Here is a 13030-nt window from a genome sequence, read left to right as displayed (position 1 = left end):
CTTTCAGAATATTATGTAACCTCTGTGGCTGACAATTATAATGATGGCAAAGTTATTTGGTGCCTTTCTAACAAAAAGTATTAGATCTTTCCTTATACAGATGCTTGAATTTAGGCAAGTGGGTCCATTCACCGTCTTCATCATGGGTTTGGTCTGTTTATCAGTCGTGGGAAACTTCAGTCTCTTGCTGAGGTCATACCTGCTTTCACGGTCTAAACTGGACATTTAGAAAACATACACACAAACGGAGAAATTAAAATTGAAATAACTTACCATATATTTAGACTCTCCTTTCAATATACAAAATCAATATATGTCATCATGTGACGATTTGGGGCCATCTCAGCAGCTTTGCACTGTTCTTCATATTTGACAGCGTCTTCATACGATTTATGTGTAAACAAAAAGCGATTCATTCGTGACCTGCATTCCAGTCAGGCCTCCTACAGAAATAGCCTTTACTTGGCTTGGTTCTTGTGACAATTAATTGTTTGATCAGTTGCAGTTTATGGATGTCCTTTACAGCAATTATAGAATTCCTTCTCCAAAAGTCCTGCTTTTTCCTCCAAATCTGTACTTCCGTTTAAAGTTCAAGTCTGTATTGATCTCCTTTTGTTCAGTCCATTCCCAAAAGAGATCTTTTTTTATTCATGCTGATTTTTTTTCTTTTTTCTTTGTCCTCCAAAAATCTTAGAATTCAATTTTGTTTACAGTTATAGCAGCATGTGCTTAGCTTAGATCTGTTAGCACACATCTTAAATTTTATGATTCAGTTATCTGAACTTCTTCTATTATAATCTATTTTAAATTCCTTTTGGAAGTAGGTGACATATAATTAGCGAAATTAGAATATCTTATAAAAATATATGTAGTTGTTTGCTGTCTGAGTGCTGGATCTGATGGCTATCTTGGGATTTGTTTTGTAACTAAAAATTAACAAGGCTCTACATGTATTGGCTGCTACTAATGCTTCTGTTTGGACATTATCTTATAAACATAAAGAACAAGTTCTGACATCGCTGTTTTGCTACAGTTGGCATTTCCACTGTCTGTACTTTGGGACTTTACGTTAGTAAAAGTAAAATTAGTAAAATTTTCAGTTGGTGTACTATAAGAATTTTTAGAACATGTGATACCTGAGTGTTTAATCAGGGGCACTGACCTCTTCCCTTAGATTGTCAGATTGAAAAAATGAAAACAGCCAGCGTAACAATAACTGTCCAGTGTGAATGCCCTGTCTTGAACCATAAATATATAGGTCATCTAATAGAGTTGAATCTAATAGGTCACATGGCATAGCTTGTGTCTGATTGGTTAATTCTTGGTACCAGAAATCCCTCTGTACAAGTATAGGCATCTGATTTTTTTAAAAGTTACTTTGGAGTAAAAAGGATAGGTAATTTCTATTATTATTACTTGGTGTGCCCTGGCTGGTTTAGCTCAGTGGATTGAGCGTCGGCCTGCGAGCTAAGTGTCGCTGGTTCGATCTTCCAGTCAGGGCACATCAGAGAAGGAAAACTCTGACTCCAAAAAACCTCCGCTGCCTTGCGGCATACCTCTTCTGGGGAAAGGCTAAGGGAGTAAACCCCGACAGAAAATCCGGAGCCGGAGTCCCTAAGGCGGTTTGACGTTGTAGTCAACACCGGCAACTCCTGCGGCGCACCTGAAGCCAAGCTGTATCGACTCCGTCTTTCCCTTGGACCCTTCAGCTGCGAAGAGAGGGGGGGTCTGCTGCATGGGCAACAGCAGACCCTCCATATCACCCTGCCCAGGCTCTGTAGCTTCAGCTCCACTGGAGAGGACACTCCAGCGTCATCGCAAGATGTCGATTCAACACGGGAGGAGACAGATGCCATGTCACTCCCGAGTCGGACTGCACAGCCATTCTCGGCGGTGCAGATAGACACTTAAGAAGCTACACCATCGTCTCTCGAGATGGACGGCTGCCGACGATTACTTGTAATCAATCAAAACTATACCTTTTTTTGGTCAGATCGGCAAAAAATGTAATACATTTTTTAGTGTGCTGCAGAATTTTAGTTTATGCACAGTGAAATAAAAGAGGTTGAAAATCACTGCATTAGCATCTTTTTGAAATTTAAATATCATTCACTTCCATTTGATTTGTTCAGCTACACATTTTATTTTACTTTTAGGTAAATATTCTTTCCCAGTACCTGTGTAGAAAGTGTACTATCTTAATTATAAATTATCACCATGTAAGTTGTTATATTAATATTCTAAGCCAAGCCTTATTTACATTTAGTTGTTTGACTTCTCTTTCTTATGTAATGGCATAACCTTGTGAAGCATTAGAACACCCTGCTAATCTAATATTGTGATAGTATCTACATATTTTACAGCGTGAGGCAAAAGTAAGTTTATAGTTGTTTGTATGGGAAAACAATACAACAATTAATAAATAATATAAGAATAAATTGCTTCCCATCCTCACAACTGCAAACCTACTTTTGCCCCACCCTATATATTATGATATTATATCTTCACAACTTCTAATTATGTGTATGTACTCTTAAATACTATGGGAGTCTACTTCCCAGTCCCAGTTAAATATATTTGAATTATCTTAGAAGAGAACAATTCTGGTTCTTCACAGACATCATTTTTGAGTTATGGTAAACAGTGTGCACAGGGCCTACCAAGGGTTGCCCGGTGAGGAGTGACAGGTCCCTTTGGGTGGTGCTGCATTAAAATCTGATGAGCAGAGGGCGGGGGAAATTGGGAGATGTTGGTCAAAGGGCACAGACTTCCTGGTAGTGAGGTGAGTAAGTCGTGGGTCTGTAATGCGTTGCGTGAGGGATGTAATTAGCAATACTGTATCGTATACTTGGAAGTTGTTAGAGAGGGGATCTTAAAAGTTACCACCACACACACGAAAAAGGTCATTGTGAGAGGGACGGAGATGCTAACTAACCTTATGCTCATCATTCACAATCTGCATGTATCATTGGTCACGTTGCCCACCTTCAACTTTCATATGTCAGCAATCTCCCAGTAAAGCTAGGAACTAATAAACAAAACACATGGACTGTTTTTAAAGGGCAAAAAAAGCTCTCTAATTAAAGACGAAGTACTTTTTTATATAATTTGTCTCAAAATAAACTTTTGATTGCTGGGGGGAGATAACACTAAAATATATGGTATAAAACTTAAGCACTTCTGTGAAATTAAATATGGTCAGAAATATGTAAATTAAAAGGAAAAAGGGTCTAAAAATATCTGATGAGCAGATTATATCTGTTTTGAAAAAGACTATAACCAATATCATCACTAATTTTCTCAGTGTTCTTTTTTTTAATTATGTATATCTTTAAGGTTCTATTTATTTATTTTTAGAGAGAGGGGAAGGGAGGGAAAAAGAGGGGAAAGGAAACACTGATGTGCAAGAGAAACATTGATCGGTTGCTGCTGGCACGCCCGCACACAGGGACCTGGCCTGCAACCCAGGCATGTGTCCTGGCCAGGGATCGAACCGGTGACCCTTCAGTTTGTGGGGGGATGCCCAACCCACTGAGCAACACCAACCAGGACCTCAGTGTTCTTCTTAAATACTTGGAAGTGTCTCGAGGGAAACCATGTTATAAACCACAACTAGCATACTATACCCAGATGTGTGTTCTTGTGCATTTGCTCCACACAGGTGAACTCAAGATTAGTCAGAAGCACTTTGAAGAAGCTTTCAAGAAAGTAAAATCATCTATATCAAAAAAGGTAAGACATGTTCTTAAATGTATAGAGAAAAGAGACTAGAATTTAGGTCAGTAGATATGAACTCATGGAAATAAGCAAAGTCATTGCCTTTGTGAGTGTTCTTAACACATTGCTGAGCGGTCACAAAAAACTTGTGTTTTCAAGCCCAAACATTGTTGGCCGATAACGCGTTAACTCCTGTTTACACTTGCATTAGCTTATACAATTCTTAAAAACTGAGAGTAATACAGGATTTCGTAAAAACAATTTGTACATTGTTTCATTTCAATATTCAATTAGGAAAAAATAGCCAGTGATATGGGATAGCTTTTGTATAAAATTGCCAGTTAACAAATAAAGAGCTTCTTGTCTTCTTGGAGCTAGACTACCCAAACTAAGCACTAGGGGCTTCCCTATAAGTTTTAGGAAAGTAAAAATATCTTCACTATTAGGTAAGCAAAGGGTTAAAAAAATCACTGTTTAACTTTTTCTTACCTAAAATGCCAGGTGTTAAATGTTGTTTCTTACTTTGGTAAGGCTGTCGTCTGTAATGAGTTAGAATGGTCACTATTCCGTAAAGGCAGGCAGCCCTTGGGTATCCCTGGTTTCGAGGCTCCTGGGACTGTCGTATGTGTTAGTCCTGAGAGCCTGTCCAAGGAGTCCTGCCATTTCCCTTCATCGTTAGCCCTTTACCGCCCAGGCGATGGCATTTCTTGTTACCATTATTGATTGAAAACTCTTAAGTCAAAGTCCAAACAGTTATCTGAAACGGATTGCTGTGTTTCAACGCCTCCAGCCTAGATCTAAAGCTCAGTTAGTTGATCATCTTTTAACTTTTAGGTAGCTTTTAGGCCCATGAGTTACTTCTTACTCAGCTATAGCAACTTTTACTGATAATAAAAGATACAACTTTTTACCTATTTTTTGGCAGAAATCTCAAAACTTGTTCACACCCTCTTGGCCAGGCAATGAGGAAGCAGTTGCATTTATATGCAGCTAGTGAGTTATCAGTTGATACAGCCCTTTTGATGGATCAAATTATAGTCGCAACAAATGTTGACCGAGCAACTCCTTTGTATGATTTTATCCTCAGAAATACACATCAGTGTAAAATTATTTATTGTTCGGAAATTGTCTGTAATAATAGTTGAAGATTGAATCTCTGAATGATTATATAATGAATTCTGTTGTAACTGCTCTAAAAAGACTAAAGAATATCTCCTAAATATACTGTTATTTTTAAAAAGCAGGGCTCATATGTACGACATGCCACCATTTATTAAAAAGCAGAAAAGATAATATTAGTGTTTGCACGTATATGCAGAGGAAAATCTAAAAGGGATACATTGATGGGAGGCAGTGTAGGAGAGAGCCTTTTTTCATTCTGTAGCTGTTTATATGTATTTTTGAACCTTGTGAGCATTTTGCCTATCCAAAAGAATAATTCAACAAAGTTAGGCTTTCACAGCTAAAACATGCTGTATTTCTTCGGGGTAGACGTATAGGAGCGGAATGACTAAAATGTAAGAGACTGGCAACGCCGGGGGTAGCAGCTAGAGCTCTTACACGCCGTGGCTGGCAGTGTAAAATGACGCAACCCCTTTGGAGAGTAACTGACAATTTCTGACAAACGTTAATGTTTCGTAAGAAGCCTCTGCTTTCGCCTCTCATTCCAATCTGGACGCAGTATCATTTAGAATTTCGCTTTCTTCACTAATAGATATAGACATAAAAATCTTTTAACCTGACTTTTGGAGTAAACAATTATGAGAGTCATGGGCATCCCTGGAGAAAGGAGTGTGTGTGGAATTAAACGCCATAACGAAGCACCACAGACTGGGTGGCTGGGACAACGGGAGTTTATTTTCTCACCGTCCTGGAGAGGAGAACCCCAAGATCAAGGTGTTGGCAGGGTTGGCTTCCTCTGAGGCCTCCCCTTGCAGACAGCTGTCTCCTTTCTGTGCCTCACACGGACCTCCCGCTGTGCATGTCTGTCTTATCTTCGCTTCCTGTAAAGATGCCCACCCCAAAGACTTGGTTTTCACTTAATTGTCTCTTTAAAGACCCATCTCCAAGTATAGTCGCTCTGGAGTACTGGGACTTCGGCGTGGGAATTTGGGGGGACACCGTTCAACCCTTAACAGTGCTCAGCTCTCTAGTCTGCCTTCTCCCCCCTTCTCAGGACCAAGTGATGTACGAAGCTCTGAGGCGGTCCCTGAGCCCATGACTCTTCTGTGGCTACCGGTCTGAGAGTCCAGTGTGCCCACCGGCAGCAACGCCACGCACCGGGCTGCTGCTCTCAGCTGGACGGATGGGGGCCCCGCCAGCGCTTATTCCCCGATTAACGAGGCCGAGTCGGAGCTGAAGATCCCTTCCCGCCTGGTCAGCCTTGTGTGGAAACAGCCTACCTCCTCTTTAAGAAAAAAAAATGGAACTGCCAAAATATTCTTTAAATAAAATTTTTATTTTGAAACAATCTCAGCTGTACTGCAGAAAAGCTGCAATTACAGTAAAAAGCACTGTCTTCCCCTGAACCTTCTGAAGAAAGCTGTCACCCGGTCCTCGGGCATGTTTCCTGCGCCCCAGTCTGTCAGCGCCCTGCAGCCTCCGCCCGCCGTCCCGCTGCCCTCACCCCGGGCCCATTCCCCTTTGTCGTGTTGCCCCAGTGATGCCCTTTACAAGAAATAAAAGGGTCCAGGTTAGATTGAGCTGCTGCCGTTAGCTGCTGTTTCTCTTCAGGTCTGGAACAGCTCCTCCGTCTTGCCTTTGACACTTGTGAGGGTCACAGGCCCGCTACTCGGTGGAACGCCCTCCGTGTGGGTGTGTCTGATGTCTCCTCTAGATGAGACTCGAGCTCTGCACCTTGGGGAGGAACATCACGAAGTGATACTGTGTCCTCATTGTGTCCGACCACCTGATGAAGGGGGTTCTGCCGCGCTCCTTATGCTGTAAGGGTGCTTTTCCCACAGGGTGGTATTGGAAACTATGTAAGTAGTCATTTCTCATCGAACCGAGGCATTACTATGTTTTCACGTGTTACGCATCACGATATATTGTGTTCAGATTGCCCCAGACCTGGTCAGCGTGGGAGCCCTTTCGTGCTGGCCTCTGGGTCCCTCTGATGAGCCCCCGGCTGAGACTTTCTGAGGGTTTGTGCTGTGTCTGATCTCATTCCCCCTTCACGGCACTGCTCACGCCATATTCTGAGGCCAGATAGGTGGGTTTGACCACCTGAGTTGTTTCCTTCCAGGGTTTCTGCTCTACCTCACTCAGCACAAATTGGTATGGTGCTCTGAAGAATGTAATTGATAAAATAGAGAAAGTACAAATACACAAAACAAATCAGATAACTAAAAGTATTTTTCACGCTGCTCACAGGGGGATACAGACATCTAAACGGGGTATCACTAGGTCCAAGGAAGGGGCACAAGGGCAGGGTGCCTGGGACTGCAGAGAGGCAGCCCCGAGGGAAAAAGCAGATCTGGACCGTGCCCTAGAGAGAAGATGACGAATTAAGGGAAAGTGAAAATGTTCTCCTGGCATGTTTCTTAGCACATGGACGGTGTAGCCTGGCTGCACTGGCGAGTGACCCTTGCCCCTGAGAGGGGGAGGGAGATACGGCCAAGTTTGCTCCCAAGAGCTCTTTCTTGGGTGTGGAGGCAACAAGTCCACGCTGTCTTACAGCCGAGGACACTCCATCTCCCAAGATGGAGAAACTCAAGTTCCTTCGCTTCCATTCCTGTCTAATGTCTGCTCTTCCTCCCACGGAACTTGTCCACGCCAGGACTCACAGCCGTCATCAGTTCTGTTGGCCATCAGTCATTTATTATTTAGAAACGCCTCTGACATCTGTCCCTCCTATTGTTCCAGGAGACACTGACCTAGTTCGGGCCACAGTCGCCTTTCATAAGGTGTACGCGGCCCCCAGTTCATCTGTTCCGGTCTCTTACACACTCAGCACAGGGCTGCCTTTCCAAACACTCATCTTAACATCCTTCCACAGCCTAAACGCATTAGACTGATCACACGTGGGCTTTTGCGGTCTGACGTCAACCCACCTTTGGCACCTGCCCCTTTCCGCCCCCACCCGCCCCAGCTGGATTTATTGCCGTTTCCGTGAAACCCATGTCCTTCCAGGCTTTGCTCACAGGGTCCCCACTCCCGGAACGCCTCCCCCCTCCCACCCGGACACAGGTCCCGCTTCTGAGCCTGCAATACCGCTCTGAGAAGCTTTGGCCGGTCCCTCCCCCTGCATTTTGTGCGACGTGGGCTGTGGCTCTTCAGCGAGCAGCTCCATTCCCGCACCAGGCTGAGAGTCTCCATGGTGGGGCCCCTGCTCATCTTGAAGAACAAAATGAATTTGTAATTGCACAGCTGAGCCACCCAATGGCACGAGGCACATCTAACATTGGGGAGATTTTATTAAAATAAAAGTTTACAAAATTAAGGCCTTCACATTTCATGGTTCACTATGACTAAAGAACGACTAGGTCATTTTTAAAAACCTACACTAAAAATTTCACTTTCACTTCTCCCATCCCCAGCTATTAAAATGGCCCGACCAAATGTTATCAAAGCAAGCATCACAATGCCAAGTCCTTTTGGACAACTGTCCCGAATGTTCCGTCTTGGCACAGGTGATCTTCCGTCCTTGGGAAGCATCCCTGGAGCTCCCACCTGCCCGTCACCTCCCAGTGCAACAAATGCAACGTCATGGTCCCCATGCACCAGACCACATCCCTGAAACCAGGGAACTGATTAAACAGCACGGATAACATCTCATGTGTCTCTCCCGGTAAATTAAGTAATAAAACACAGTTGGGGAGGTGCTGCCTTTCCTTGGGGAGTAGCTGGGTTTGGGGCTCCCTGAGCTGTCTGTTCCACAGTTTTCCTGTTTCTCTTTTCTTGGTCAGCAAAGGTAGCACTCACGTCATTCCTGGATGAGCCCCGTTCCTTAAACATAAGGGTCCTGCCCCATCATCTTCGTCGTCTTTAAAGCCACCGTAGCCACCACCTGCCCAAACTGAGGAAACGGGGCATCTAGGGGTCTCTTCAATTTTTAAAAAATTCTGTCATTCATATTGTTGATATAAATTGTATGGTTTGGTCAGATATCCGTCTTTCGTGTTAAACTATTCAAATAGCCTGAGGCCAGCACAGCGCCCCATAAGAACCGAACATTGGGGAGATGTAATGGAGATTTTATGTGGTTTTCACCCCAGGTAGCTACCAAACTGGGACTTCATGGTTCCCTGAAGAGAAACCAGCCAAGGCCGGGAGGCATTTAGTTACTCCTGGAGCCCTTTCTTAGCAATACTTTTCCCTGGCTGAGAGTCCCTGAGTTTGCTAGAAGGAAACTGTTTTCTACGAGTGTGGCCTACCCGAGCCGACCTGAGGGCTCTCGGGAACAAAAGCTTTGAAGAGGAGATTATAGGTATTTATTACAACTGAAATTCTAATTACCTTCTTCTTTTGCACAGATAGTAAAACCTGCTCTCCCACTCTGGCTGACCAGGAGGGAGCTGGTAAGTGGACAATGGGTTCTTCTCTTCATACTCCAGGAACCTCCACGCCTTGGACGTTCCTGAAATTAATATTGCGGAAAGACAGATGAGTTTCACAGTGAGCGAGAACTTCAGAAGTGGACATGCTGGGTGCGGGAGATAGCTTGGTTCAGGGAACAGTAGAAATGCTGCTTTGGAGCCTATCAGGAAATCTGTTTTTTAAGTAAAAACAGCCCTCCCTGGAAGGGGGGCCAAAAGCTGATCCCACAAACACCTTTGGGCACCTGCTTCATCTGGGCTTTTCCTCAGTTGACTTTCTTATCAGCCTCAGCTCTCCAGGAACTCGGATGTGGGAGTAATGTTCAGAATCTGTAACCTTTTATCACTCAGCTCAGTTTGTAGTCCAGTGGAGATTCACTTATTAAAAATGAACTTACCTGTGCCCCCTTTAACTTCACACCTTGCATGGCCCAGGCTGCAGCAAAGTGTCGGGTTCCGTCATTGCTGCCTGGCGGCATAGCGTGGGGAAGGAGAGGAAGGGGGGCTTTCAACGTGATTTACTAATACATCAAAACTGGAATCTTTGTTTTATGTTTGAGAAAACTGAGGCTCAGAGAGGTTAAGCAGCTTGTCCTTGGTCACACAGCTAAGTGGCATCTGGGAATCCAAACTCGAGACTGTTAACTCCACAGCCTTTGTCATTTTGTCACACCCTACTGGCTTCTTTGGCAGGAAGTGACTTCTGTGTCACGTCTCCTGGGGAATTATTGAGATGTTCTCCCTTCATTAACTAGTGCGACTTGTAATAATACTCTTCAGTAACTAGTGTTAATAGCATTTCTTTTCTTTGAACTCACCCGACTAGTACCAAACCCCTCTCCACAGTAGCCAGTCAGTAACCTTGGAAGGTGTGAAAACAGGCGAGTGTGGTGAGGCCCTGGAGAGGGAGGGAGCTGCCAGGTGGAGGAGCAGAGGCGAGCACTGGCTGCCTTCTGTACCCCAGCCTGCCCGGCACCCAGGGACAACTTGCACTGTCCTGTGAGGCTAACACGCTGCTCTGACGGGAGCCCGATGCCCAGACCTGGTGGCCAGGTTCTGGTTGCACCCAGCGTCCGACACTCACCCCTTATCTGTGCTTCCACCCAGGGCCTTGGGTTTTCTGCTTGCTTCTTCCTGATGGCTTTGTAAGGAAGGGCGTGTCAGGGCAGAGCTAAGTTCTTCCAGGCTCAATTCTTGACCCTCCTAGTTTTCTGAAACTCTTTTCACTTTGGTAGTTTCTACTGAGTCCAGGTTAGAACCTTCCTGCAAAATGAAGAAGTAAACCAAGGATAAAGGAAGACGGGGAGCAGAGGGGTCCCATGCAGGAGGGGATAAGGGAGCCCTTGGGGAAGATGGCTTCGCACAGACCAGGAGGGCTACCAGGCCAGGCCTCAGCAGTGACTCAGAGAAGAGACATGTTAAGGGTTATAGCCACATGGCAACTGACTGCCCTCCTACAGTCTTTGAACACGAAGACAGAATGTCCTAGGTGTGCCTGGTCCACTGACCTGTACTTGACTGCTTCTGTGGGTTCCCTGAAGCAGTCCACACCTCCCTTCCCGGGGCACCTGGGGACACCAAGGCCGTCTCAGACATGGCCGCTCTTTCAGCCACCAGCAGCCAGGCCGAGTCTGGAGGCAGAAGAGCCAGAGCAGCCCACTCCCTTTGACCGTGTTTCTGCTGGACAGGTTGCACCTCATTCCTGCTGGCCCTGCCGCACACCCTCAGAGGGGCCCCAGGGAGCCCCAAGGGAAGCTGAAGCCGGGCCCTGCCCAGCCTGCCACGGGGACATTGTCGCTCTTGCCCTACAAAGTGAGGTTTGCACTTGCTCAGCTTTTCAGAATTAAACTATGGTTTTTGTAGAGATGCACACATAGATAAGACAATTAAAAAGACAGGCAAGAGAGTGACATAAAAGTCAGCAGAGTGGTCATCTCTGAGGAGCAGGAGATGTGATGGGGGTGCTGCCCTGGGACCCTCTGTGGTGCTTGTTCTCAGTTTGTTTTGTTTTAAAAGATTTTATTTATCTTTAGAGAGAAGGGAAGTGAGGGAGAAAGTAGAGAGAGAGAAACATCAATGTGTGGTTGCCTCTCACACACACCCAAGTGGGGACCTGACCCGCCACCCAGGCCTGTGCCCTGACTGGGAATTGAACTGGCGACCTTTGGTTCGCAGGCTGGTGCTCAATCCACTGAGCCACACCAGCCAGGGCTTTTAACCACTTTACTGAGGCAGATTGACATATGAAAGGCTGTACATACTTAATGTGTACAACTCGATGGGTTTGGAGGTAAGTTTTCTTCTGCCCTCTTAATTAATTAACATTTCTATTTATGATAAGAACACCTGATGTGAGATCTACCCTCTTAGCAAATGTCTAGGTACAGTGAACCCTTGAACAACATGGGGTTAAACTGGGTGGCTCCACTTACACGTGGATTTTTTTTCGGCGAATACCGTAAGTGTATTTTCCTTACGATTTTCTTAATAACGTTTTCTATTCTCTGGCTGACTTCATTGTAAGAATACAGTAGGTAACACATAAGTGACAAAATGCCTGTTAGTCGCCTCGTTATCTTATTAGAAAGGCTTCTGGCCAGCAGTAAGCCCTCAGTAGTTACGTTTTTGGAGGGTCAGAGGTTGTGCGTGGATTTCCCTCTGCGCAGGGGTCAGTGCCCCAGCCCTCACTGCTCAGGGGTCAGCCGTATACAGCGCAGTGTCGGTGACCACAGCCACGGTGCTGGCTCCCGAGAGCTGCAGAACTTCCCTCGTAGGACCAGACTTTGTCCCCTTGACCAGTGCCCCCTGTCCCCTCTCCCTCGGTTCCTAGGACGATTCCCCAAACTATACACAGATACTCTATACTCCGCTCGGTGTTTACGACCTATTCCACAATAAAAACACTGTTAGCATCGAACGTTTCTTTCAGAAAGAACAGCTCTTGGCTGAAGCGAGGGGTCAGGAGGAAGTGGTTAGGCCCTGAATTACCGAGGAAGCGCTGCGCAGGACCGAGCCTCCCGCGGCCGAGCAGAAAGCAGGAGCGAGAGCTGTGAGTTTCGGCCGCCCGCCAGCCTGACCCACCGGGCCGTGAGCGCGCCCGTGCGCAGTCCGGACGCACAGGAGCACCTCTGAGCTCTCCAGAGGAGGTCTGTGCTGAGAGCTGTTTCAGGTGAGCGCCAGCGACAAACAAAACCTGCCTTGGGTGGCCACCCCCTTCTCCTGCCCCTGCAGCCAAGCCCAGTCGGCCGGCTGTTTGCCGAGTCCACACGTTAAGTTAAAATTTACTCCACTGGAACCTCACAGGGTCCTTTTTGTTTAACCTGCTTCTGCATATTTTTGACCTGCTGCTTCAGAGCTGGAGGGAGGCGTTTTGAAGTCAGAAGGCTGTACTGATTGGCCTGAGCAAGGATGTTTGTGTAACAGCAAAGGGGACGAGGGACAGCTGCCGGGAGCCCTTCTTAACGCTGCTTAGCATGTAGCACAGCTGGAAAAGAGGAAGAAGAGACTTGGAATTTCTTCAGGTCTCAAATCTTAAAGGATTCTGCGCTTGTTTTCACTCGGGGCCTGCTGTAACAGGGTCACGTGGCAGATTAAAATCAAGCCAGGTCCGTATTAGGTGAGGTTAATGATTTTTTAATTGGCATCAGGGTACAATAGATATGGTAATTTGCAGTCCACTTGTAACTTGAAATTAGAAACCGAAGGGCAGTAATGTAAGTGGGAGGAGAGATTTCATTAATTATTGACCGGCTGCTGCGAGCCAGGCTCCGTGCCAG

At 45.7% G+C, this 13030-nt stretch overlaps 2 protein-coding genes and 1 long non-coding RNA gene across 7 annotated transcripts in view; 1 reads left to right on the top strand and 2 right to left on the bottom strand.

Annotated features, from left to right (window-relative positions):
• NVL (nuclear VCP like) overlaps window positions 1–6185 on the top strand; it is a 49808-nt gene extending 43623 nt beyond the window's left edge. Inside the window, exons 22-23 of the mRNA XM_090263473.1 lie at window positions 3662–3732; window positions 5894–6185. Coding sequence (XP_090119599.1) covers window positions 3662–3732; window positions 5894–5938 — 116 coding nt within the window. The 3' untranslated portion in view covers window positions 5939–6185. The remainder of the gene's footprint in view (window positions 1–3661; window positions 3733–5893) is intronic.
• Window positions 6186–6265: 80 nt separating this feature from the next.
• On the bottom strand, window positions 6266–9692 carry LOC149992373 (uncharacterized). Of its 3 annotated transcripts, none has more exons than XM_090263471.1 (4): window positions 9653–9686; window positions 9175–9295; window positions 8641–8734; window positions 6266–6573 (listed from the first exon to the last, which is right to left on the bottom strand). In XM_090263471.1, exons 1-4 carry the CDS (start codon window positions 9680–9682, stop codon window positions 6447–6449), a joined length of 372 nt encoding a protein of 123 aa, XP_090119597.1. In that variant the 5' UTR covers window positions 9683–9686; the 3' UTR covers window positions 6266–6446. The 3 variants fall into 3 exon arrangements, 2 of the variants coding, with proteins under 2 accessions (XP_090119597.1, XP_090119598.1); XM_090263472.1 differs by lacking the exon at window positions 8641–8734 and adding an exon at window positions 7930–8052; XR_016508331.1 differs by lacking the exon at window positions 8641–8734 and having other exon boundaries at window positions 9653–9692.
• Window positions 9690–12665, bottom strand: LOC149992372 (uncharacterized). 3 transcript variants are annotated; one of them, XR_016508334.1, is made up of 4 exons: window positions 12243–12665; window positions 10763–10822; window positions 10339–10517; window positions 9690–9723 (listed from the first exon to the last, which is right to left on the bottom strand). It is a non-coding gene; the product is annotated as an uncharacterized LOC149992372 (long non-coding RNA). The 3 variants fall into 3 exon arrangements; XR_016508332.1 differs by lacking the exon at window positions 10763–10822 and having other exon boundaries at window positions 12243–12659; XR_016508333.1 differs by lacking the exon at window positions 12243–12665 and having other exon boundaries at window positions 10763–11133.
• Between the last annotated feature and the right edge of the window lie 365 nt (window positions 12666–13030).

This window comes from Furipterus horrens, unplaced genomic scaffold (genome assembly GCF_987537825.1).
Source record: "Furipterus horrens unplaced genomic scaffold, mFurHor1.1.pri manual_scaffold_15, whole genome shotgun sequence".
NCBI classification, from domain to species: domain Eukaryota; kingdom Metazoa; phylum Chordata; class Mammalia; order Chiroptera; family Furipteridae; genus Furipterus; species Furipterus horrens.
The sequence above is the reverse complement of the archived record's forward strand: the minus strand, read 5'-3'. Positions and strand labels throughout refer to the sequence as shown.

Excerpts from the sequence above, each read along its gene's own strand:
- LOC149992373 (XM_090263471.1), bottom strand. The coding sequence starts at position 9,682 with ATGCAAGGTGTGAAGTTAAAGGGGGCACAG. Across the intron at positions 9,296-9,652 it reads TGAAGTTAAAGGGGGCACAG|GAACGTCCAAGGCGTGGAGG; the intron begins GTAAGTTCATTT and ends TATTAATTTCAG. Across the intron at positions 8,735-9,174 it reads TATCTGTGCAAAAGAAGAAG|TTTGGGCAGGTGGTGGCTAC; the intron begins GTAATTAGAATT and ends CCGTTTCCTCAG.